Source organism: Ochotona curzoniae, unplaced genomic scaffold (genome assembly GCF_017591425.1).
Source record: "Ochotona curzoniae isolate NIBS_2020 unplaced genomic scaffold, NIBS_Ocur_1.0 contig_430, whole genome shotgun sequence".
NCBI lineage: Eukaryota > Metazoa > Chordata > Mammalia > Lagomorpha > Ochotonidae > Ochotona > Ochotona curzoniae.
The window spans coordinates 8,519,887-8,547,432 of record NW_024466219.1 but is presented as its reverse complement, the minus strand read 5'-3'; the positions used below and the strand labels follow the sequence as shown (position 1 = coordinate 8,547,432).

General features: G+C 37.8%; 1 protein-coding gene across 3 annotated transcripts in view; it reads left to right on the top strand.

Annotated features, from left to right (window-relative positions):
• KCNT2 (potassium sodium-activated channel subfamily T member 2) overlaps window positions 1–27,546 on the top strand; it is a 336,723-nt gene that overhangs the window by 228,680 nt on the left and 80,497 nt on the right. For 2 of the 3 annotated variants that reach the window (XM_040985194.1, XM_040985193.1), the window contains exons 15-18: window positions 12,972–13,121; window positions 14,658–14,887; window positions 17,384–17,597; window positions 22,274–22,379. In XM_040985194.1, coding sequence (XP_040841128.1) covers window positions 12,972–13,121; window positions 14,658–14,887; window positions 17,384–17,597; window positions 22,274–22,379 — 700 coding nt within the window. The remainder of the gene's footprint in view (window positions 1–12,971; window positions 13,122–14,657; window positions 14,888–17,383; window positions 17,598–22,273; window positions 22,380–27,546) is intronic. The other variant, XM_040985195.1, reaches the window with a different exon arrangement.

The window sequence follows — 27,546 nt, the reverse complement described above, 5'->3', positions numbered from 1 at the left end:
ACCGGCAACCATATGGGATCCTGGTACTTGCAAGGCAAGGATATGGACACCGAGCCAGTATGCCAGGCCCTAGGAATTGCTCTTTCAGGAAACAGTAGCACTGGTATCCAAATAATATAAGATATTGTGTTAGGAGTTTAGAAATATAAACATGGTCGAATCATGATAAAATTCTATTGAATAGACTTGATCTGACTTCTGATTAGTGTAGAGCAACACACAATTTAAACTCAATATGAAGATTTAAAATGTATTGTAAATCTGCCTTAAGGAATACATTTTATTTTATTAATAAAGACTATTTTAGTTATGGTAAGTTTTTTGCATACATTAAGAATAACTCAAGTGACAAACTCAAAATCAGCAAAGAAATTCCTATTTGTAATTATTTTTGAACGTGCAAATAAGCAAATTATTTTTAGCCTTAAAAATTAGTGTGTATTGACCATAGCTGTCCTGAAAAGTACCAATGTTTCATTAACTGAAGATATGTTTATTAAATGTTTCACTACTAAAAATATAGTATAGGATTTTGAATATTTTTACCATAAGGACATACTGAATGTTTCAAGAGATAACTATCATGATTGGACATTATACAAAGTAGATAGGTAACATAATATCACACAGCCCATCAAATATGTACCCATAATCAAAAGGTACAGATGTTACAATAGAATGTAAATGCAGGGCCCTGCGCAGTGGCGCAAGTGGTTAAGTCCTCGCCTTGCACGCCCAGGATCCCATATGGGCGCCAGTTCTATCCCAGCAGCCCCGCTTCCCTTCCAGCTCCCTGCCTGTGGCCCGGGAAAGCAGTCCAGGATGGCCCAAAAAGCTTTGGGACCCTGCACCCGTGTGGGAGACCCGGAAGAGGCTCCTGGCTTCGGATCGGCATAGTATCGGCCGTTGCGCTCACTTGGGGAGTGAATCATCGGACGGAAGATCTTCCTCTCTGTCTCTCCTCTCTGTATATCCGCCTTTCCAATAAAAAAATAATAAAAATAAATCTTTAAAAAAAAAGAATGTAAATGCAAGAAATCTGAAGCCCTCGACTGGAAGTTACATGGCCTTCAGGAAGTAAGTAGGCCATGTAAGTAAAGGGGATGCAATGTAGCCACACATTTTTATTAGTGCCAAACCAGATGGTTGAAAAGCATGAGATTTAAGTTCAAGGGCTGAGAATGCAGCTTTATTTAAGCATTTTTTTTCTCATGACAGTTGAAAAAGTAGAGGAAATTTAACAAAATTTTAAGATTTTACAGGGTGATGATTAGAAATTGAGGAGGTATTTGGAAATAACATGTTGAAATTGTTTCAGTACAAACCAACTTTAAGGGTGATTAAGTTCAGTCACCTCTGTGTAAAGTCATTTTTTTTTTAATTTAGCTTGTGAGATCTTTTTCATTTCTTGTTGAAATAGATAACTTTAAAATGGTGGCTGTGGTTTATGTTCACCTTTAATAATATATAAAAGTCTCACAGCATTTCTTTATTCTCTTCATTTCCAACAGAATTTTTGTTTTGAAAATGGCTTGCCAGTTCCACCTAGTGGTAGAAACTTACCATGCTTGACATATGTCTGCAACTTTTAACCTACAAATCAGATTTCTTTTTTGATGTATGAGAGCTGAAGTTATGGTAGTTGTGCTAAGAGAAGAAGTGAAGGAGCCTCTCCTGAGAGACTGAGGAGTACTAATCTTATACTTTATTCCTTCTCTTATCTAGAACCCTCAGGCACTTTGCTTATTTGATAAAATTTCAGATGAGCAAGACAGCTGTTAATACACAAGTTAAATACTAGCGGTTCACTGTATGGCCTTACCTCTTTCAGAAACTGTTCAACTTGATATTCCTCTCACCCCACAAACTAAAATGCTTCTACTGACATGAGTTGCTGCCTGTTAAAATCACTTATTTGATCGACAGCGTTCAAATAGTATGCTCCTAGCATTGATCGTAAAACCATATTGCAAGATGTTAAAGTATTTCAATTATAAATGAGGTAGAGTTCAATACTTGCTAATAGCTGGTTAATTAATTTCATGCATGTTTACAAGAGAAATCCTGTGAATTACACATTGGACTTCATAAAATTCATTGAAAGTAGAATTAGGATATGTAAGTTTGTTTTGGTGTAGAATACACTATAATCTAGGAATAGTTTTTATAATGTATATTTCCATTACTTTCCAGAGATGGCATGTATACATGTATTTCATTTTGTTTTTCTGCTCCAAAACGAATGTGTTGATTCTATTTTAACTAAATTTAAGCATTTACTTACTTGTTTTGAACTTTCTACTTCTATGTTTCATCAGTATAGCAAGTTGATAAATGTATTTTCTGATCTTCCTCAACACAGAGCCACAACAACAAAAAACTTGTTTGGTTTAACTTGCTTTATGCTGTTGGGTCCAGAATTTATCGCACTGCCTTGAGCGGAGGAGTTCCACACAAGATAATGCAAAGGCAAAAGAACTTGTTAGTGCGCTAGGGTCCAAGTCTCATCCAGCACAGTGGAGTCTTGGCAAGGACCTCATCATACATTCCACATAGATCATATAGGGTTTTGGCTGCAATTCCAGGGATGGGCCATTAATTCTAAGAACAGGTATTGGCAAGATTGTAATTGATCAGTTTCTATCGCCTGTGGCCACCCTGGTGGTCAGTGTGTCTTATCCATGCCAACCCCAGTGGTGAGCCTCTATCGCCATGACCACCTGATGACTAGGGACCTTTCAGGTCTCCTCTGATTGGTCGGCTCTGTCTAGGGTGTGTGGCGACCCACTTCAGGGAAGCAGATGCCTCAATTCTAGGGACTGAAACTTAGGCCTAGCCTGTCTGAGGCCTCCCTGTGCCTGTCATGGCTTTAGCTTGGTTCCCTGTAGCAAGCAAAGCTCTCATTATAGAACCCAACTTAGCAGTCAGCTTAACAATTGATTAATGAAAACATTCTAACATAATTTATCATATGTTTTAATTACCAGTACTTATCCAGCCCTCTACTAATTGCTATCTCTTAACACATACATGCTTGTTTTAATTACCTTATTACTAGTTACTTATTTAATGCTATCTCTTGACCATAATCTCTGTAATCACCTAATGTTCTTCTAACACTTACATATTTTTGCCATTAACTTAGCTTTACTTTCTTTATTGCTAGACATTCATTAATTTTTAAAAATTATATTTTTTATATTATCATTTTATGATACAGTTCCATAGATTGTGGGATTTCCCTTATCCCCTCTCCAATTCCCTCCCCCTTCACTGAGTTCCCCTATATTATTACTATAGTATGGTTCTTCATAAACAATCATCTGTCCATCGTTGTGGGCATGGACAATGACAGAGAGTCCAGCATCCTCTTGTCATGATATAATAAGCAGTTTCACTGGGAGTCCACCTTTGTCTGGAAGTAGAGATACACACTTCATTATATTCTCACATCAGGATAATCTCCTTTACACAGTTACTATATATCCCTTAAATGAAAAGCCACAATACAAAATCAACAGGCAGAGAAATAGAAACTTACAATGCCATGAAGTTAAATAATGTGCTGCTAGGATAGTGTACCCAGCTAAATTGCCTTTGTCTTTGAAAATGAAATAAAATTCTTCCACGTAAAGAAAAGTTGAAACAATATGTCTCTTCTAAACCTGCCCTACAAATGATACTTAAAGATGTTCTCTTGACAGAGAAAAGGATAGCACCCTCCAAAACCAAAGGCAAATGCAAAGAACATCCCAGTAAAATAACAACAGAAGACTAAATCTATGAAGAACCCATTGCTAACGTGACAGGACCAAATTATCCCCCATTCGTATTAGACATTCATTTGTTATTGAACCATTTCCTTTTTTTTATTGTTAATAACATTGTATTATGTGATACAGTTTTATAGGCACTGGGATTCCCCCCACCCCTCCCACAACCCTCCCCTCATGGTGGATTCCTCCACCTTGCTGCATAACCACAGTTCAAGTTCAGTTGAGATTCATTCATTGCAAGCATATACCTAGCATAGAGTCCAGCATCTTATTGTCCAGATAAGTTCAGCGGTTTCTAGGGGAGACCTTCTCTGGTCTGAAGGTAGAGCTAACGGAGTAAAGTCCCGGTCAGTTAAAAGCCCCTACAAAACATCAGCAACAATTTCCAATGTTATGAAATTGATTGACATAGTATTGAGTAAACAATATGTTAAAAGTAATGCAAGTTCAATTTTTCACAACACATGAGTTGAGACAGTATCAATGACAGGTTCAAAAACAAATAAACCAACAAACAAATAAAATTACTGGTTAAATTAAGGCAAACATGTGGTATCTAACCTTTTGGGATTCGCTCATTTCCCTTAGCATTATAGTTTCCAGTTGGGCCCATTTAGCCACAAAGAACTGCATTTTGTTTTTTTTAATAGCTGAGTAGTATTCCATGGAGTAGATGAACCAAAGTTTTTTTATCCAATCTTCTGTTGATGGGCATTTCAGTTGCTTCCATGTTTTTGCAATTACTGATTGTGCTGCTATAGACATGGGGGTGCATGTTGGTTTGTCATGAAACAGGTGTTTTGGATATATTCCTAGGAGTGCTATGCTGGATCATATGGTATGCTTAACCATTTCTTAATACTACTCCCCAATACTATTTCTCATTACTATCATTCTAGTGCTGTTTACCTCTTGCTTAACACACTATTCTCTTGATTTATCTATCTCTCAGCACACTTTAGTGCTACTTAGCTCTTACTTTAATTCCACAGTCTCACAATGCATGTGTAAGTCTAGGTAACAGACTTTGCCGATGGCAAAAATTCCAGTTACAAATGATGCTTTGTTGTATGGTGAAAATGAATATTATACCAAAGATCTCTTGTGACAAAGATGCTTTTTACTCCCATTCCTGTGAAAATAATTTAATTTGATGATAAAGATAAGAAAGGCAACTAGAGTGACACACTGTTCAATTTTAGTGAGTTGAAATCTTACTACTTTTCATGTATTTTAACGACATAACCTAGGATTGAAGAGAACAAAATGTGCTAGCAAAATTAAATCTACCACTTAAGATGGAGAAGTATTTAAAGTAACACATAAAATTTTAAGAAGTGGATTAATTTTAAAATGCTGAACTTTTTAAAAAAGATATATTTCTTTTTATTGGAAAGTTGGATATAAAGAGAGGAGAGACAGGAAGGAAGATCTTCCATCCACTGATTCACTCACCAGGTGGCTGCAGTGGCTGGAGCTGAGTGGATCTACTGCTTTCCCAAGACACAAGGAGGGAGCTGAATAGGAATCTGGGCCAGGGCTGCCAGGTCACCAACTGGAGCCAACATGAGATCCCGACACGTGCATGGCAAGGACTTTGGCCAGTAGGTTACCACGCTGGGCCCAAGACATGGCTTCTTAATGCCCAGGCTGCTCTTTAGTTTAGGTTGAGTGTAAACTAACTATCTATCTATCTAGCTTGGAAACTAGAATGGGGAGTAGAGTTGGAGACTCAGGTCCCAGGTACTCTGATATGAGATGCAGACATCCCAAGGATGGTTTGGTTGGTGAGCTAAATCCCCTTCTCCCAGTCATTTTCTTATCTACATATGGATAGTGTGAGTGTTACTTCTTCTAACACTTATTTGGTGTTATTTTCACAAAATATACATTTAGAAAAATAAGAAATTTTAGAATAATAAATATTTAGGCTATTGTCTTAAAGATTCAAGCTGCATTACTGGTTAGCTCAACACGTTTCTAAAATAGGAGTGAAGTAAATAGTATAAAATAAGACTTTACCACAGTGTGTCTGGACAGGAAACTTCAGGTACATCCTTTATTTCCTCCTTTGGGAAAATTTGATATGGAGAAACTTTTAAGAACAACATTATAAGGTGCTCCTACTGCATTCAGAGGTGTATATTAAAATACAATTCTGCAATGAGTAGGCCCAAGTACTTATTAGCTAATAACCCGTTTACCACTTGGTTGATTACAGCGAAGCACAGGAGACTGGTATAGGAGTTAATTTGCTTTCTGGTAATACTCATTTGCCTTGAAGGTGTGATCAGGGATTAAAGAGGAATGTGCAGCTTGTGTTTGCAAGAAAAGAAAATCAGTTGTCGAAATGGACTCATGCAAAATCCAAAAGTTAACTGGAACAAATAATGTCTTTAATGTGGGAACAGTAAAGAAAATGTTAAAAAACAAATATTTTTAAATCAGTACCTGCAATAGTGACAGGGACTTTCATATTATTTCCAGAGAGGTGATTCTAGCCTGAGGTTGAGGAGAGAGACAGATGTCTCTGAAACAGAGTCCTTCCATGATGGAACATATAACGATGTGCATTTTTTTTTTTGCCAGGGTAAAGGAACACAGAATCATAGAGTCACAATGCATGGGTGTCCTGAGAGAGTCGATTGCTTGAAAATGTTTCAGCTGCTCCACAAGGCAAAGAACTCTAAGGAACTGTAGGTTATAAGCTGTACCACTATGAAGTAAATAGAGTGGAACAGATTTCCTTGCCTAAAAGTTGTGACATAGATACACATGCCCACTCTGAACTTCTGACATTGTTCCCATCTTTACGAGCCAGCCAGTTACAATACTCCTACCTTCATGAGAGTATTATAGCCAGTTAGATGCAGTCCGGAGAGCAGTGTCAACCCTGAACCAGCTAGCCTGGTCTGGTTCAATTGGGATTTCAAGTTAAGTGGCTCTTGGCTTGTTATGAATAGAACTTGGACATGATTTTAGAGAATGAGAATAGCTGAAGTTGCCTGGCAGACAGACCCAAAATCTGCATGGAGTGTGCTTTTTATGCTCCAGACTTTTTGTTTCCTTCCTCCTAAGTGATTATTTACCACTTTGCCTATGATTTCCTTTCTCTTTGTTTTACTCACTTAACATTTGTTTAGAATGAAAAATAATAGACTAGTTGTTTATCCAGGTAGATAAAGTATCCATCCCTGCCACACAGGTTCTGCTCTTGGTTCTAGCTGCTGATTGCAGCTTCCTGCTAATGCACACCCTAGTAGACAGGTGGCAGCACAGCATGTTGGGCCCCTGCTGCCCAACGGATGGCTCAGAGCTCTGGCTTCTGCAAAGCCCACGCCATCACGCTGTGGTGGGCATTTGAGCAATGAAGCCAGCAATAGGAATTCTACATCCTCCTCCTTTTTCTCTTCTCTTCTTCACTCTTTTCCTCTTTCTTTCTTTCTTCTCTCTCTTTATTTCTCCCTTCCCATCCCCTCAAGTAACATTTTAAAGATTTCAAATGCAGAGAATAACAGGGCTGCTTTTTCTTCTGCGTTGTCTCATCCAAGGTTGTCATGAGGTTTTACTACTCATGACTGTGGCATTAAAAGTGTGAAATCCTTTCAGACCCTTCATTCAGGAAGAGTAGAGGCCAAGCAGGTTCATTTAAACACCAAGCATATAAAGTCATTCTACACACCTAACGGAGTATTTCCTTTTCATTCCTATTCTTGGTTTGACTTTTATACCAAAAACTTCAGAAATAGCTGCAGCTGCAAGTATTTATAAAATTAAGGTAGATATGAGGTTGAGTAGGAAGTGCTCTTTATTGTTGAGATATCAGCCTCCTGGGGGTGCAGCAGGTGGTAGGTCAAGCACTTGAATCCCAGCTGTCCACATGAGAAACTTTCTCAGGGGTTTCCTGCCCAGCCAGCCCCTGTGACCACCGAGTAGGGTGAGGGAACACTGTTCTTTAGCATAGCTCTGATCGAGCCTGTCCGTTTATTTTAATGCAAGAACAAACTTATATACATTTAGAAAGGGGAAGGTAAGGGGGCATCTCCAGACACTCCTCTTACCTAAATAGTGGCAGTGCAATTGACTAGAAGGCACATCTATGTGTCTAAACTCTCCAGTGATGTCATAGGTCAGGTACAACACTCATGGCTGGCAGGTAGTGCGATAGCACCTGTCTTCTCAGAGATGCTTATCAAGGAGGCTCCAGCACAGCTCGTCCAAGGACAAAGAAGAGAGACTGGAGTTAGCCTGCAACACCTTTGCCTGAATAACCAGTGAACAAGCCAGACTGAGGTCTCAGCCAAAACCTTAGTCAGGTGTTCCCGAGGGATACAGTGTACCGTGACCTCCCATGTAGGCCAAGTAGGCAAAAGATTAAGGGCGATCTTCCAAAAACCTTGAATGGAATTCCAATTCGCTGCTAGTTGGATGAGAAATAAACTGCTGGATGTAACGTATCTGTCTCTATATCTCTCTGGTTGTCAAATAAAATGAAGATTTTTGAAAACCCCACACTGATGCCAGAGAAAGGAATCAACAAATTAGACCCAGAAATGCTTGGGTGGCAGAACTGAAGGAGATCCTTTCATAGTGTTTTGTTTTCTTTTCCTTTTTGTTTAGAAAGTCAAAAGTTATAAGAATGTTATTATAAATATCCATATATCCAGGATTCCAGATTCAATTTGGTTAGTTTTATGATTTATTTTATTTTTCTTTGAAAGGCTGAGTTACAGAGAGAATGAGAGAGAAAATCTTCTACTTGCTTGCTAACTTCTCAGATGGCCACAATGGCCAGAACTGAGTTATTCTGAAGCTAGGAACCAGGACCCGGGTTTTTTTTCCAGATCCGCCATGTGGGTGCAAGGTTTTAAACCAACCTCTGCTGCTTTCCCAGGCTGTATATGGGGAGCTGGTTCTGAACTGGTGTAGCTGAGACTTGAACTGAAACCTGTATGGAATGCCAGCACCAGGGCAGAGGCTAAGCCTTAAATATGCAAATTTCAGATTTTAACATATACATTTCAAATGCTTACAAAGTTACATATACTTATGTAAATTTATATGTCTAGTATACTATATATAACTATATTATATATAATCTCTTCCTATCTACATTTATTATATATATATTACATTTATTACATATACATGTGCATATATGTATATGTAATTTTTCTCCTCTTTAGGACATATATGTGTGTGTATGTATTTATGTTATATATAATTCCATTTCCTTATCTGGGACCAGATTATCCATCATGATGAATCTAGATATGTTTTTCTGTGTAATTTTTTTAAGTTTTCTTCATAGCAAGTATGGCTAGTATTTTACTGTTGTCTGTGTCGATGTGTGTTTCTTTGTTTTTCTATCCATAATTCTGGTAGGCATGGATTTTATTTCAGATTTTTTAGATTGTGATATTTTTCTCTTTTCTACCAGAAAATATTTTCAGATAAAACATCAGAATATGTGCAGAAGTTAACTTGGTCAAACCACCACAACTGTGATGTAGCATTATAGTAACCTGCGCTGGTCATTGTCCCTTTTCAGTAGATTCTGAACAAATGAGCAGGGTGTTTTTTGTAAAGCATAAGTCAGATTGTTTTACACTCATCTTCAGAATACTTCAGCAGTTGTCAAATATCCCAAAGAGAGTCCTAAGCTGTTGGAAAGTTGCATGAAGTTCTTGCTGACCCCTTTCCCTGATTTCATTTGCTCTTGGCCCTGCCTGGCATTCCTGTACCTCAGAAAGGTATCTGTGACTATTTCTGCCTGGAGTTATCTTCTCACCGTTGTCTGTGTGGTTACTTGTTGCCTGAATCGTGGCTTTTATTCAAATGTCACTCCCTCTGTGAAGCCTCCTTCGAACACACTATTTTTTATAATTATACTCCCTAGAAGGTTAGTTTCCTCCCTGCTTGAGTTCTGTTCTCACCACTTGCCATTTCTAGCATACACCATCATTTACTTATTTCTTTTGTTGTTAATCTTCCTTCAATTAGTAAGCCCATGGAAAAAGCATCTGTGTCTGCTGTAGCCTTTGAATCTACAACTTTTGCTGAGATTTCTCAAGTGCTCAAATCATATTTCATGTAGAAGGGAGTGAGTGGACACACCTCACAGTGTTAATTGAAATTACTAATGGTTAATATTTCTTAAGCATATAGCATGACCTGAAAAGTAGAAAGCCTGTAGTTACGATCAGCTGAACTTACAAAGTCCTGGCTATTTTTTAGAAGCTGTGATGAAATCCTAAAGAAATAATGCTTCCTGAGGTGAAAAGTTCCTCCATAAAACGTTTTAACGTAAGATGGGAAGACAAGAAGCAAATGATTTAAGGAAATTCATGTGAACTCTGCCTGTGTGACTCTATCCATTTCTGCTCTCCTTGCCAAGTTGCCACATTGTGTTCCCATTTTAGCTTCTGGAATGAGATTTACAATTTTTTTGGAACAGCTTTTAGTACCCTTACGTGACAGTTGTTTGACCCCATGCTGCCTCTTTAATCTCAAACAATTTCTGATGGATTACCAGCAATGTTAACATTTCTAACCCTTCAGACAGGGTCTGTCTTTGCCAAATCCATCTTGCCAAGTAGCTAACTGGATTTTTGATTGCCATGGGCAAAGTTTTCTTTATTGGTATAATCATTCTGAGGCATAGTAGTTAGAAACAGCCATGTGCATTCAACAGTAGGACTGTTTATTTTTGTTTTCCCATTTCCAGAAATAGATTGCCATTATGAAAGGTCAAGATTTTAAGACCATTGCTGTTTACTAGGCTGATGAGGGCTATTGAAATGAAGTCCAGAATTTAGCAGTAAAGGAGATATAACAGCAAAAGAATAATGGAAGAGAACATTAACTGGCTGCTTTAGATGATCCCAGTATCTCCTAAGTGATTTCCATGGATTACTGCATTTCATCTAATCTCCTTTTTACAGGAGAGATAAGGAATACCTAGAAGTTAAAAACTCACTCAAGATTCCCAAGTTGACTTTCAGATAAGGGAATCCCTCTGGGAGGTCCAGGCTCTTGACACTTAGGCATATGTAAGAAGGAATGAGGCTCAAGTGGAAAATACATTGAAAATAATTGATTTTTTAAACCTACTGAGATTTTGAAAATGTTGATAACTGTGTTGTCTCCCCATTATAAAAAAAATCATGTGTGTAAAAGTAATTTTTCAAGTCCTAAATGTGATAGCAATGAGTGGTCATCTGTTTTCACTCATTGATAATCCACAGGAGTTAATAACAAAATGTTGTGATTTTTAATTTATTTATTATTTTTCTTGAAGGATACACAGTATTTGTGCTTCAAGATTTCATAAAATTCAATAAGCAAAAATGAAAGAGTTGCAAAAATAGAAGAAACTATGTTATGCAGTAAAGCATAAATATGAGGTGTATATGGCTATTTCTAACTGCTATGTCTCATATTTATGCCTTACAGCATAAAATGCAGATTTTTCACAAATTTAATTTTGTATTTTCAAAAATTATTGAAGTAATTGTGACAAAATAAAAGATCCCCAAAGAAAAGAAACCACACAGTTTGTGGTAAACTTTTCCTTTAATAAATAAGAAATATCTTTCAAAGATACCTGAGTCAGTTTGGGCTGTTACTGCAAATTATCATAGAGCAGGTGTTTTGTCCTGGTGTGGGAATTTCAAAGTGGAGACCACTGGCTTCTCATCTTATTTTCACATTGGGATCTTCTTTAAAAGGACATTAATTCTTCCAAGAAAGCTTCACCTTGACTTGATTCTCCAGACTCAGCTGCAGTTACTATCACATTAGAATTTGGGTTTAACATAAAATTTTTGGGCAAGGAAAATATTCAGCCCATTACAGAAACCCTTGCTTTTATCACATGGTATCTTGTAGAATGTTACCCACCTGGAAAAAGCTGTTGCCGTAGGAGTGTAGGCAGATTGTGTGGTGTACTTTTTTTATGAAATGAAATTGGTAAGTTAAAATAAAGATGTGCATAATGTTAAATACAAAGGTAAAATGAAATACCCATGGGGGCCAAGCATATATATAAGAGACATGATGTGTCTTGCTAGAGTTATAAGCCAGTTCAGACCATCCAAAAAACAACTAAGTTCAGCAAAATCATGCTTCAACACTGTAAACAGATAATACGAAAGTAAAAATAGACGAGACAGCTGAATAGTAATCTATAGCCATTTTGAGGTGTATGGAATCTGGTTGAATAAAAACCAAAAATTGAAATGTCTATGAAGAAGTCACAGGATGTAGTTAAGAACCCGCATTTTCCTATTAACATACTGTTAATCAATACCATGTCAATTAATGCCATAAGGTTATAAATGGTTGTTGATGTTATATTGGGGCTTTTAATTGACTGGGATGATACTTTGCTGGCTTTACCTTCAGACCAGAGATGGTCTCACCAAGAAATCGTTGAACCCACTAGGATAATAAGATGCTGGACTTTATGCTTGGTAAATACTTCCAATGAAAGAACTTCAACTGAATTTGAACTGTGGTAACGCAACAAGGTGGAGAAATCCACCATGGGGAGAGGGTTCGGGGAGGGGTGGGGGGAATCCCAGTGCCCATAACACTGTGTCACATAATGCAATGTAATTAATAAAAAAAAGAGAGAGACATGATGGACATGCCATAGAGACTATAAAGCAGATCTTACATATGGGATGGAAATGAAAGAATATACATGGAGACTAGAATAAGATGTTTGTCATTTATTGATTATCAGAGAAAATGCTAACTGAACCTTGAAAAACTCCCACTTCCTGGGAATTGACCATTTTAAGAAGGATGCTTGAAAAGTTCCTGGGAAAGAAAAGACAAGTTTGTTTTGGTACAAAAAGTTTTTGAAATTAATGGATATGAGGGCACGTTTAAAAAGTTTGTTGAAAATGCATATTTCAGAAAATTCAGGCATATCTAACTTTGCACCCGGAAAGATCCACTTCAGTTGTGATTTGCAGGAACTTTTTGAAGTGTCCTTGTATATAGAGTGCTAGTTTCAAAATGTCTGTGGAATATTGTGATACAGTGTCATCAGCAGGGTTCCGAGAACCGTGCAGACATGTCTTCCAGTTGTACTTTGCAGTCTCCCGGGCTTGACACTGTTGTTTGTAGCCACACAGTCACTGCTTTCTCTTTGTGTGTGTGTATGTGTGTGTGCTGGTGTTGCAGGGAAGGCCAGCAGTCGCCAGAGCAGTGGCAGAAGACGTATGGCAGATGCTCCGGGAATGAAGTCTACCACATTGTTCTGGAAGAAAGCACATTTTTTGCGGAATATGAAGGAAAAAGTTTTACCTATGCTTCTTTTCATGCACACAAAAAGTATGTTTGTGTTTCAAGTAGAATTACAGTAACGATCCATTAGGCATTTATGCCATTGAAATATAATTTTCTACAACTACAACTCATATGCTTCTGAGTTTTTTGTGTTCTGGCATATTTTATATGATTATCAAAGTATCTGTTAAAATTTTTAGCAGTGATAAAATTTAGCATTTTAAGCTTTCATTTTTTTATATTTAACCCAATAAGAATAAACATACACAGCATATTTTTCTTTACAAATCTTCATTTAAAGTATTGATTAAAAGCTTGAGTGATAATAACATTTGTAAAACTATTCATTAAAAAAGTCCTGATAGTGGTCCTTACTTTGACCAGAAAACTCACTTAAAATTCAATGCCATCTTCTATTTAAAATACAAAACATTGTTTTTCTTCTTCCTATTTGAGAAAAATACCCCTTTAAAAGATAGAAATGCATGTGTACAATGAAAATAATGAATTATCTGCATCAGAGCATATGCGAATAATAACTTTTTTAAGGATTTGCAACACATCTAGCATGCTCTAGTAATCTTCTATTTGATGTATTGCACTGTAATTCACAATATGATCCTTTTTATGCAGATACATTTGCTATTTCCAGATATTTTACTTTATTTATTCTGCATCAGTATTAGACACTGAAATAACAGTATTTGAAGACAAGAACATTTGGGTTGAAAGCTAGGCTACCACGCCATGTAGGACGCCGTGTCCCATGCTGAGAGTGGCTCTACTCCCAATAGCATCTTACTGCTAATATGCACCCTGGGAGGTCACAGTGGGGACTCAGATGACTGAGTTCTGCTTCCCACATGAGAGACTAGGAGTCAGTTCCTGGCTGGCTGGACCAGGGTTGCCCAGGCTGGCTATTTCAGGGATGAACCAGGGATGAACTCTCCTTCTCTCTCACTGAGCCTCTCAAATAACCAACCTCTCTCTCTTTCTATTTTTTTTTCTGAAAAATGTTTCAAAACACATGTAAGAATTGTTTATGTAATGTCTTACCTCAAATGTTGTTATCCTAATTCATCTGCAAGCTTATTTAAGACCACTTAAAGTTCCTTTTTTAAAAACTTCAAAGTAAATCGAATGTTCTAGAAACATTACTAAGAGAAATTCAAGGTCCCTGGTTCTCTTTCATAATAAGACCTTTGGTAAGTTTCTTGTTTTTTTAGGCCATTTTGTTTTAAGAAACTTTTTATGATGAAAGTGAAGAAATATTACTTGTGTTTTTTGACTAAAATAACTTTTGTAGAAATTTACCAAACAAGGTCATTATATCACTTTGTTGCTTTCTTCTTCACAACTAAAATATAGCCTGTATTGATCATAATGAAGTAAGGTAATGTTATAATACACTAAAGATATAATTCATTGTATTAAAAAAATAGAATCTTGAGCTTTCAGGATGTTTTCAAGCTTTAAAATTCTAATTGTTTTAATTTTCTTTTACATTATAATTGTTTGATATTCTTATATATAAAAGCTGAAATATAATTTCAAACTTTCATTTTCTTCTTTTAAATTAAGGTTTGGTGTTTGCTTGATTGGTGTCAGGAGGGAGGATAATAAAAACATTTTGCTGAATCCAGGTCCTCGCTACATTATGAATGCTTCAGATATATGTTTCTATATTAATATTACCAAAGAAGAGAATTCAGCATTTAAGAACCAAGACCAGCAGAGAAAAAACAATGCACCAAGGTCGTTTTATCACGGACCTTCCAGATTGCCTGTACATAGCATCATTGCCAGCATGGGTGAGTATAAGTAAGTTTGCAATTACAATCAGTTGTGTTTTTAAAAACAGAGAAGATAAAAAGGAAATATACCTTAATTTTTTTTCCAAATTCCTACATCAAATTTGCATTACGATTAGTACGCAGAGGAACGTTTCCAGGGGGTTAAATTGGCTAAAGACACAGATGTAGGATAATACAAAAAAAGCCAGTGATCTTATATTTCTGATAGCAGTGCAAGCACCTGGCATATCTCTTGTAAATTATCCATGGAGGCTAGTTCCAATGTTCTTCATTTTGGTCAAAATTGTCTTTCCATTTTTCATCAAGCTCTCCTCCAACTGGACTTCTGTGACACAAAGGCAAAATAAAGCAAATTGAAAAAGCAATAAAGGCATTTAAATCAGCATAGGGTTCTGGATAATATTAATCATTTTCAGTCAGCCCAGCTGTTGGCCCCTGTCCTTGGCTTCTTGCTGTGTGTGCCTTGGTCTGGTGGGGGAAGTGAACCACCTGCCTCTGAAGAGATTCGCTTCTCTGGGATTCTGTGCAATTGTTGTGTATGATTCCTTGGGATTTCTATTTGAGACTAAATCTATTTCATTCTACCAAAAAAGAGGGGAAAAAAAAAGGATTTTCTTAAAGTTTCTTACGAAACCATTGTAACTTACAGAAATATGGGTTATAGGAAATTATATTCTTTCCTTTGACATTTTAACTGATACTAATGTCTTCATTTAGTGACTTATCCTCTTTTGCTTCTTGGAAACTTAAGTGTTTAATTCATCTTTGGAAACTTCAGTGTTTAATTCATTTTTATTTTCCAAGTTCATCTTCCCCCACCCCCTTAATCACTTGATGGAATGACAGATGTGCTCTCTATCTCTGACTCTGTCTCTCTCCCTTTTTCAGGCCCTCCACCCTAACACTCCACCCCCACACAAGCACACGCTGCCTCCTCAGCCACCAACATGTACACACCCGCACACACACATTTGAATCTTGTGCAATAATGTCTTCACTGCACGGCAGGTCTCTAGGCTCATTGCCCCTCAAATCTCTCCCTATTCATTCCGAGATGTGTAGTCATCAGGTTATTCAAACTGAACGAAGCTTCATTGAACCATGCAATACCCCGTCCTCTCCTTTTTTTGAATTTATTTTTTTCTAAAAAGCAGATGACACTGTTACCTTCTGATTTGTAAGGCTGAAATTCTCACTGCTGTCCAGGTCTCTGCTCTCCTGTCTCACAGTTCATAACATTGTATTAAATCTGACTTTACCGCAGCTCTTACAGTCATTACATTCCATCATATCCGCTCTGAGTGTCCTCATGGTCACTGCATCTCTGCCATTCTTTCGAGTTCCTGTCTGGTTTCCAAGCCGCCAGTCTTTCTGCCCTTGAGTCTTCCTACATGCTGCAGGCGGATTAATTTTAAACTTGATTTTGATAATGCCATTCCTTTGAATAAATCATCTTAATAGCTTACGATTATGCATTAGACAAAAATGTTATGTTCTATAATGTAGCACATTTTATAAATGATTACTGGATGTTCTCATGTGAAGAGTGAGAGTGACAATAAAAAGTTGGGACAAGCCATACAATTGAAATTTGAGTAGAGTAAAATTGTAGTTGCGGTTTAGAACTTGGGAGTGACCTGAAAAATACCAAAAATGTGATAGCGGAAATGGTGAAATAACTAAATGCAGCCTCATTACCAGTTAGAGCAGTCCCATGCATGACAGTGAAATGAAAGGGTGAGATTAGGTGGAACAGTTGTGTTGGGGAATCAAGGAACTGGGAGATCAGAGCCCGAGAGTGCTCCTCTATGTATAGCATTGTGAAAGTGGGTCATGGTGAGGCCAACCAACATTGTGGACTGATGCTTGGTCTCTGAATCTCGTAGTTTTGGAAGAGCTAGTCCTCAGTGTTTCAGATTGTGATCATATTTGGAGATGGGATGTTTACAAATGTAGTCGCGTTAGAGTTATTACTGTTAGCCCTACTCCAAAATGAGCAATGGAGTTACAGGACAAGGAAGTTTGGGCACAGATGTGGTAGAGTGAAAATGATGTGAAAAGAGACCTATTCAGTCTTGTCTCCACCATCTCTGATAGACACAGTCAATCTCCTTTCCCTTGCACTGAAATGATCTGCAATTCCCAGAAAGACTTTAAGAAGTTATTTGGTAACTTTTTTTCCATAATACCTTAATGAGACATTAAAATCTTTCAACCTTTTTCCCCTTTAAAATATGTTTAAAGAAATTAAAACAATAGAGTATGCTATTTTAAGTTTCTATGTGCATGGAAAATAATGTTTTGTGCTATAGAATAATGCATAACAATTATACTTTTATAATAGTACATACTTACATTTTCAAGGAAATGTTTACAAGAGAAGGGAATAATCTGCTTTCAGAACTACTGTTTCTTGATTATGACCATCATAGCTTATTTAACTTGCATGCACATGGCAAAGTCCTGATGGCTTCTCCTGCTTTGTTCTTTCAGGTACAGTGGCCATAGACCTGCAGGACACGAGCTGTAGATCAGCAAGTGGCCCTACCCTGACTCTTCCTGTAGAGGGAGGTAAAGAGCTAAGAAGGCCTAGTATTGCTCCTGTTTTAGAGGTTGCAGACACATCATCAATCCAAACATGTGATCTTCTAAGTGACCAATCAGAAGATGAGAACACACCAGATGAGGAAATCTCTTCAAATTTGGAGTATGTTTAGATACACTATGGTGTAATGTCACTGATTGTTTTTGCCAAGTAATTAATTAAGTAATTAAGTAGTATGTTTAGGTATCTTAAAAATAAGTGAGGAGTAATACTGTTGCATTGTAGATATCCTGGAATCATTTCTTCATACTTCTGATGGCCACTATCTCTCTTGCCTACAAAACATTCTAAGCTTCCAAGTTTCTAATTTTGATATATGCATTCCCAGCAATTCCACTTAATGTATTTTATTCTTTCATAAAATTTTGATCTTTTTTCTCTTATACTTTTATTTTTAATTAGTTGGTATAATTTTCTATGATACGAGGATTTCTGCCTCCCTCTCCCTGCCCTGCTCCCCATTTTCCGTTTCCACTATTTCCTCCATATTTTCACAGTGGTGCAGTCCTTTAATAACAGATACCAGGTTAGCATTCTTCTCTGCACGTGTATTATGGCATTATAGGTGAAGGCAAAGGTGGAAAAATTAGTATCACTTTGTCAAAGTATATTTAACTGTTTCATTGGGAGTCCTCTTATTTGGGAGTAGTGATGCGTGATGTGATGTGTTTTAAGAACATATTGATATCAGCTTCCTCTCCTCCTCCCTTCTTTCCCCTCTCTCTCTATCTTCTTCTTTCCTTGTCCTTTTCTTTCTTTATAATTTGAGAAAACATACTTTAAAATTATATTGCAGTAAAAAAGTCTTAATACTTCACAGTTAGCAATTTAACAAGTAAAAAGAGATAAGACCCTATGTTAGTGGGAATATAGGCAGTGTCCATAAACAATAATTGACTGGAAAAATGACTGTTTTACCCTATACAGTGAATATAAACAATAGAGTAGAATACATTCTTTTGCTTTTCTTTAAAAAGCAGATATTTTTATTTATTTGAAAGAGACAGGGAGGGAGAGTGAAAAAGAGAGGAGGAGAGAGCTTGATTTTCCATCTACAGCTTAACTAACCAGATGGCCACAAGAGCCAGAGCTGGGCTAGACCGAAGCCAGGAGTCAGAAACTCCTTCTAGGTCTTGCAAGTGTCAGGGGCCCAAACATGTGGGCTATCTTATGTTACTTTTCCCGAGACCGTTAGCAGGGAGTTGTACAGCACCATCAATCCAGCCGGCTGCAATATGGAGATCAACTACCCACTAAGCCACAGAGTCAGCCCCAAGTATGATTAAGAATCATTGGGTTCACACAGCTCTAGAACAAAGTTTTTTAAAACTATGTTTTTAGCAATACCTATCCATATAGATATGTGTTTCGTTTGTTTGTATTTTTTAAATTTTAGCTGCCACATATGAGGGAGAAAACACAGTACTTGTCTTTCTGGGTCAACTTTATTTCACTCAATGTGATGTGTTACAGTTTTGTTCATTTTTAAAGTAAGAATAGCTAGCAGTCAGAATTCCTAAGATGTAAACTGCTTAGTCCTAATTATAAGCTTTCTGTTATATTTATGCCTACGACCTGTGGTTGCTTTTATTCTATACCCATAGAGAAGTTAATCAGCTGTTCAGTGACATGTAAATGCAGCCTGCTCCACTCAGCATTCTCTGCTTAGCTCGGCTTTTAGCGGTCTTTTTTAGGTAGCATATATCAATGATACTTCTCTTCATGAATAAAACAGGTATCACCTCCCTTTTTTTTTTAAAGATTTATTTATTTTTATTGGAAAGTCAGATATATAGAGAGGAGGAGAGACAGAGAGGAAGATCTTCCGTCCGATGAATCACTCCCCAAGTGAGTGCAACAGCCCGATGCTATGACGATCTGAAGCCAGGATCCAGGAACTTCTTCTGGGTAGCCCACACGGGTGCAGGGTCCCAAAGCTTTGGGTGGTCCTCGACTGCTTTCCCAGGCCACAAGCAGGGAGCTGGATGGGAAGTGGAGCTGCTGGGATCAGAAGTGGTGCCCATATGGGATGGGATCCCAGCACTTTCTAGGTGAGGACTTTAGCCGCTGGGCCACATCGCCGGGCCCTCACCTCCCTTTTCTAAGCTGTCATAGTAATACAGTGCCACTCTGTATAATAATAACATTTCAACCTGATGTAGAGCTTGTTTGCATTTCATTCTGCATATCACTTTGCCACCCCTAGAGGAAAGTGCTGGGACCCACAGTTTGACTAAGAAGTTTGGAAGAATGTTGTTTCTGCCAGTTCCACCTTATGTTGTTTGTATTTAAATGTTTAAACATTGGACTATAATTTCCATACCTATGAATGTATTTTGATTACTACCTCATTTGTTTATATGAAGGTAAGTTGAAATATGGAAGGAAAGTGCTATAGAAGTTCTTCCTGCTTGGTATATGCCACAGTCAGCAGTGTTACTGGCAATAATGGCATTGATAATATCATCTCCTTATAGCTTTCTCATAAGTTGAAGTAGTGCTGATTTGAACTAAATCTGTATTTGTCAAATACAGATAGGAAAAGATTTGAAAAGTAGAGTCAGCTAGCAAATGGTATTTTGAGATGTGATTGAAATTTTTCCTCATGCTTATTTCTGAAATAATTTAGCAGTGCAAGTATTTTATGTTTAGAATGTGAAAAATATATTGAAGTACTGGCATAGATTATATACTTCTTTTGTTTAAGACATTTTTCATTTCACTTAAAAGACCCAGGGAGTAAAGAGGAAAGAGAGAGAGGGAGAAAGAGAGAGAGAGAGAGAGAGAGAGAGAGATCTTCCATCACTGGTTCCCATACCAAGTGGCCACAATGGTGAGCATGGGACTGATTAAAAGCCAGGAGCTTCTTCTCAGTCTTCAGTGTGGGGGCAATGGCTCAAGGCTTTGGGCCATTCTCCTCTGCCTTCTCAGACCATTAGCAGGGAGCTGAATTGAAAGTGGAACCACTGGCACTTGAACTGGTACTCATATGGGATGCTAGGGACAGAGTGGAGGATTAATTTTCCAAGTAGTTTGGAACCCCCTCTATGCCTGCTCCTGAATGTGCAATGTGCTCTGACCTCTGAGCCAAGGATATGAGGAAAACAATTTCAGGTAAGTCTGACATAGTAGGTAAATTAATTAAAAATAAGAACTTCTTTATTGGATTAAGCAGTACTTCTTTCATGAAATTTTTCTGTAATTCCTAATTTTCTTTCTTGTTACTACTACCTTTTGGAAATTTCATTTTCAAAATATGGTATATATACACTATGGAATACTGGTCAGCCATAAAAAACGGCATGTGTCTTTTGCAATAAAATAGATGCAATTGGAGACTGTTATTTGTATTAAAAGATGCAACTTTGAAAAATACAAAAACAAAATGGTACAGTGGCTCACTTGGCTGAACTTCCTCTTGGAAGCACTGGGATCCGAGAGTGCCAGTTCGTGTCCTAGCTGTTTTACTATGTATCCAACTCCCTGCATATATTTTGGGAAAGCACTGGAAAATAGTCCAAAATCTTGGGGCCTAGAATCCATCTAGGAAACTTGAAGGAAACTCCTAGGTTGGGATTGGATCAGCTCAACTGTGGCCCTTGCAGACATTTGGGGAGTGAAGCAGTGGATGACAGATATTTCTCTCTGTCTCTCCTTCTCTTTGTAAATCTTCCTTTCAATAAAAACAACTAAAATGTTAAAAATGCTCACAAGTGTCATTTTTTTTCTAGTATGTGACAATAGATAATATAAATGCATAGAAAAGAAATGGTCATTGTGGTTATGATTTTAGTTCCTGTGGAACTGGGTCTTCCTATTTTTTACTTGTTCAAATTTATGATCTGTGGCCATTTTAAGTCTGTAGTATAGAGTGGGTTAAAATTATATCTTTGCAAAAGCCAGTGAATAAAGAGGAAGGAGAGCGAAACATTCCAAGTGGGATTGGCTTCCTGGAACTGTTACCTATGGAATTCCTAACATGCATTATGTTTATATCAATAAAAAGACCATCAGCACATCAGCAACAAGAAAGTCCTATTTTCAATGTCAGTATAGCCATTGGAATGTGCATTTTAATGTACATTGAAAATGTACATTTGGCTGGTTTTTTTTCCCCGAAAGTCAATGAAGAAAGTGGATGCCTTTGAGAATTTCCTAAGTGTGATTCCACGAACTAGACAACTTTGCTCTCTTTGCTTATGCTTTTCTGAGTAATGACAAAGTGAATCGTAGCACATTTCGTTTTACATGTTCTTTGCAAAAATTAATATTATTATTTGTTAAGTATATGTCTAAATCTTCTAAGCTGACAGATGGCAAACTTTACTAGGAATGAATGACTCATCAGTATTTGGGGCTTTGTCATTCCATTCACCATGACTTCGCTCTGTGCGGAAGCAGCAGAGCGACTTTGCACAAGACAGAGGATGGCGTACGGCGGTGTTCCCTGCTGTGTGGAACATGCCTAGTCATTTACATACGCTTGCAGAGGTTTGAATTTAGATGCCAGTTCCATCTCATGTGGAATGATATTATTCTTTTTACTGTTTTAGTTATTGAAAAATGCAAAAAACTGTGATGAGCTGGTAATGAGCCAGATTTGGTCCCTGTGATGTGGCATGCACACCAGTGTTCTAGACTTTAATTTTGATCAAAATATAAATGCAGCATAAGGAGTTGTGGGTTTTACCTTTTGTCAAGGGAAAGGAGTGTATTCCCACCTTAATGTTCCAGCTGCGAATGCCTTAGCCAAGGGTAACATCTCGCCTTGTTTGCAGGTACGCTAAAGGCTACCCACCATATTCTCCTTACATAGGAAGCTCACCCACTTTCTGTCATCTCCTTCAGGAAAAAGTGCCATTTTGCTGCTTAAGATTAGATAAGGTAAGCATATTTTGCTTCTGTTTTCTGCTGAATCAAAATTAGGACATGCTAAGATTTCATATAGTTAAGTATCTGCATGTTATTTTGATAAAAATAGGTTAAAAGGGCATTATTATTTAAGTAATAGCTTAATTACATGAATTCCTAAATTGGTCTGGATGCTTTATTCTTCTCTAAACTGTAAGTGAATCACTCAGTCATGTTTTTAAGGAGGAATATGGAGAGAGATCTCGAAGCTAAATGCCTTCAGTATTCCAGGTCCCCCACATTGCTTTGGCTAATGTGCATTAGTGAGTTCACCATCTTTGCTTTAGATAACATTGTGAGGTTCCCTGATCTGATGACTTGTCTCTGTGTAAGACTCTTTCTGAAACTTCTGTTCCACTTGGATGTTCTAGGGAAGTTATCAGAACAAAAAATCCCCAGGAAGGCCAGCAGGTTGATGATCACAACAGTCATTGTGCTTGACCTGTATTTGTTTGTGCTTCTGAAGAGGAATAAGAAAACAGGATTTCTTTTTTTTTTTTTAAGATTAATTAATTTTTTATTACAAAGTCAGACATACAAAGAGAAAGAGAGACAGAGAGGAAGATCTTCCGTCCGATAATTCACTCCCCAAGTGACTACAACGGCCGGTGCTGCACCAATCCAAAGCCGGGAACCAGGAGCCTCTTCTGGGTCTCCCACAGAAGAGGGCCGTCCTCAGCTGCTTTCCCAGGCCACAGGCAGGGAGCTGGATGGGACGTGAGGCTGCCGGGATTAGAACTGGTGCCCATATGGGATCCCAGGGCATTCAAGGCGAGGACTTTAGCTGCTTGGCCACGCTGCTGGGCCCAGAAAACAGGATTTCAACTTGCCACGATCCTAGCCATGTGCTTTGGATTTTACCATACAGTTTCAAATTAGAGTTGACATTCTGGTTTTTCACTCACAAACTATGCAACTTGGGTATTATATCATAAATAAGCTTCAATTTTTCTTCTATAAAATGAGTATAATTTAGGTTTGAATCTTTTATGACTACACAAATCAATGCATGCTTAGAGCACTGCCAAGGACTTAAAAATCACATGAGTGCTTGGCACATTTTACTAATATTTCACTATTTTTATGTGATAATCTTTTTAAGTTTAGCTGTTGTTATCATTTGGAGGACGATATTAGCAGAATATTAAGAAATCCCTGCTTCAGCATATTCATTTGGCCCCACAGGAAAAGGATCTCATCTCTCAAGGCCTTTTTATGCTAATATTCTGAAGCATTTGCTATTTCTGAGCAGTCCATAATGTTTGGATATGTTTGGATATTTGGTTTGGATAATATTAGTGTGTCCTAAGTTCCACCTAAGGAAATTCTGTATGATCGTGTCCAAGCCTATTTTTTTTCTATGACTAACATTTTACTTAGAAAACATTTGTTGTTTTTCTTAAATAGATTCCTAAACTCATCATCTAAGGCACCATAACACCTGAACTACTTTCTGATGAACCTTATTTCTTTTTCTATATGCAGTTAAGAACAAAATATTAACAAAATATTAGGAGACCAAAGAGTAGAAATTATTTATCTCTACAAGCAGAATCCGATTTACTGAAAACTAAGCTTTGAGTTAGTGGAAAGGTGATGTAGAATCTTCTACAGTCAGTGACTGACTGTGAAATGTGTCTGTACTATTTTCATAAAGCTGACTTTCTGAGTGTGGCCTACTAGCTGGTGAGGACTGGGATTATTCATAATGTAGGCAGGAGGAGGCTGGAAAGCAGTGATCTGCTATAGTAATGAGAATCTAGTTTGAGCTTATGGGATGCGATTTTTCAGCTAATTGTACTCTGCTTGGAAAATTTGTTTTTGGGTTCATGTTGCACAGCTCATTCCAAACCAGTATCAATCAGCAAGCTGGATCTTTGCCAAGGTGTAGCAGCGGTATATTCTCTATTTCCTATCCTTTTTTCTTACTCTGACTTTTACTACCTCCAAGTCTCTTTTAAGTTTTTTTTCTTTATCTGTTGCATCAATGTGGAAGTTCTAAATAATCCAAACATCTTTCCGCCATGAGCCTCTTCTTTGACCTTTCTATTGCTGATAGTTTATTTAATATTTTCCTTTTGAAATGTACGGTTATAGGGTGAGAGAGAAAAGGGCAGAGAAGAGAAAGAGCGAGAGAGAAAAAGAGTAAGGGGGACACAGGGATGATTCCCACCATCTGGTTCACACTACACATAAGACTGTAATACCTGGGGCTACGCTGTGCCGAAGCAAGGGGCCTTGAGCTCCTGCCTGGTCTCCCTCATCGGTGCAGGGGCCCAACATTTGAGCCATCTAATGTGCTTTCTCAGGCACATTAGCAGGGAGGCAGATCATAAGTGAGATAGCTGGGATGCCAGCATAGTATGTTGAGGCTTAATCCACTACGCTGTAATGCTGGCACCCATGAATGCTTTAGAGTGACCTTATTTCTTCATTTGCCCTCATATTCTGCATGTATCAATAACTCTCCAAGAACCTTTACAGTAGTGCTACCTCATCCTGTTCGTTATCATTTTCTTTGTCATCCATTTTTTTTTTATGACTTAAATCCTCCTTCAGGGCTCATTTTTCTTCTTCCTAGATGAAAAACTTTCCTTTGAAAATTTGCTAATGCAATTCTGCTAATGGCCAGTTCTCTCAATTACGGTTTCCCTTGAAATGTTTTGCCCACATTCTTGAAATACAGCTTTGCCTGTTGTCCAATTTCAAGCTATTCTCTTTCACTTTCTGTACTTTAACAACTTTATTTATGGTCTTCTGTGGCCCACATTGGTGTAGAAAAGTCAGGCATAATTCTCTTTACTGCTTTTCATGAGGCATCTCTCTCGTTTCTGTGGAAACATTTGAGATCCCTTATCTTAGTGGTTTTACACTTTCACTGCCAAGTGCGTGACTGTGCCATTCTTTGTGTGTATTTAGATTGAGATTCTTTCTGTTTCCTGAATCTGAAGATCTTTGAGTGTTACTACTTTGTTAATGAAGAGGCTATAAAACATGTGAATATAAGGAATATTCAAGGAAAGAGTATGAGTCGTAAATATCCAGGAAGGTACAAAGCCAACAGGTTTTTAACAAGTCTTTGGAAGTATTCCAATGTGGATAAACTATACTCAGAATTTGGGGATTTTATTCTGTAGAAGTCTTAAGGTGCTACTTGAAATGTTCATTGCCCATTGCCTCAGATCAAACCTGGCCTGTTTTGTTGTTTTTCATTAGTGGCTATCTTTAAAAAATGAAGAAATAGAGAAAAAATAATATATGTTATCCATGGCAGCGGATTTTAGTTGATCACTAAACAATGGACTTATGTTGCCTTGGCCCAAACTGGTTAGCTTTATGTAGGTGGAGATACATTTTGTATTGATTTGAGATTTCTGGCTGAGAACCTGATTCCAGACATTTTCCAAGAAAGGATATGCTAAAGTTCAGTGCCTAATTTTAGGAAGGACATTTCTTGACCAGAATGAGAATGTATAGATGAAGAAAACAAGATTGTGTATGGTTCCACGGATGGAAGCAATGTCGGAGCCAACATTACTAAAGCAACACATGACACAACTAACACTATATCGGAACCAATGATTAGCAGAAGAGTGTTGAATTAGAAAGCAACCCACATCCTAACTCATCAAAACTTTCCCCTTTTCTCTCGTTTACCTATGGTAATCTGGACTTGTCTAGACCTCAGTATAGTTTTGTTGAATTGTTACCAACTCCTAGTTTGAATTTTCAGTTTTGCCTCAGGCCAAGTCATTTTCCTTGGGATTTCCTCATGGGGAGGAATTAGGTTGGTGTCTTTGGCAAACAGAACATATTAATTACTGTGAAAACACTAAACTTTAATATATGGTAAAGTTTAAATACAGTTCTAATCATTATAATAGAGTCCAATGATATTGCCAAGTTCCCAAATAAGTTCTTTACGGGTGAAATAAAGCATTCAGTGTTAATATATACAGTGTAACAATATATAGGTCCAAAGCAAACACATCTTTGGAGTTAAGCTGTTTGGGCTGTCCATTTCAGGGGCTCAAGAAGAGTGCACGTTCATTCAGGGGTCTTGTCAGGTCCAGGACTGAGATATGAAATGGATGTTCCGGTGTTCCTCCTTTCATTTTAGCAAGACAGGAAGAAATAAGAGATAGTTGATGGGTCTTCTCTGCAGAGACCGTAAATGCAGGAGTTCTTTCTTTGACTCAGTTTCTGATCTTTGACGTCTTTGCATAATTAGAGTTCACCAGGAATTTAGTGCTTTTAGTTGCAAGCTCCTGCTTTTAGAATCTGCTTTTTCCACTGTAACCCAGGATAACTGAGCAGCTGCAGTTACCAGAGTGTCTACCCAAGCTACACTTTTTCTTCTTAAAAGGGTAGTTAGAAGGATGTCACTTACATGATAGTCAAAATCCTAAGGTATGGTTTAAAGATCTTTTCGAAACAAGTAGAAAAGGCATGGAGAGTTTGTGGGTGTTGTGTGTTGCACTCCTGTATTTCATGTGGTAAGATCTATCGCTTTCTGAATAATATTGGGCAATAAAACAACCTCAGCCACCAGTTTCCCTCAAGCATCGCAGGCGTCAGATTGTGTTTTATCAAAATGAGCTGCCGACTTCTTCCACTCTATTGCTTTCAAGTGTGCTTCAGAGTGACTCTCCAGTGCCTAAACCTACTGACACAGGTCCGAATATCCAGGGTAGTAAGGAAGTCCTGTGACAAAGATTTTAATTCCATTTCTGGTGAGGAATGTTGGTTGATTCTCAGTGTCTACTAAACTCTTCTCCCAGATGCTCATTGTTTTCGTTGGTGGTAAGTGTGGGTGGAGGGAAGGGGTGAAAGCTGCTATCAGTGATAATTCACAGTGGGGAGGGACAGTCTCCGTGAGGGAAGTGCAGGGGGATGAAGCAGGCATGCAGGGGTGAAGGTGGGCAATTTGCCTGCTGCAGCTTCAGTTGTCAAAGTTCACACACACACATGCATCAGTCTGCTTCTTGCTTGAGGTTCATTGAGCTTCCTGACTGCTGATGTCCCAAAGTGTCAGTCAAAGCCACCTTCTCGTTCTTTATCTTTGATGAAGTACCTACCATTTCCAGTTTGACATACAAAAAGTTAGTTTTGGGTTATCAGATGTTCCTGTTTTGGGGAA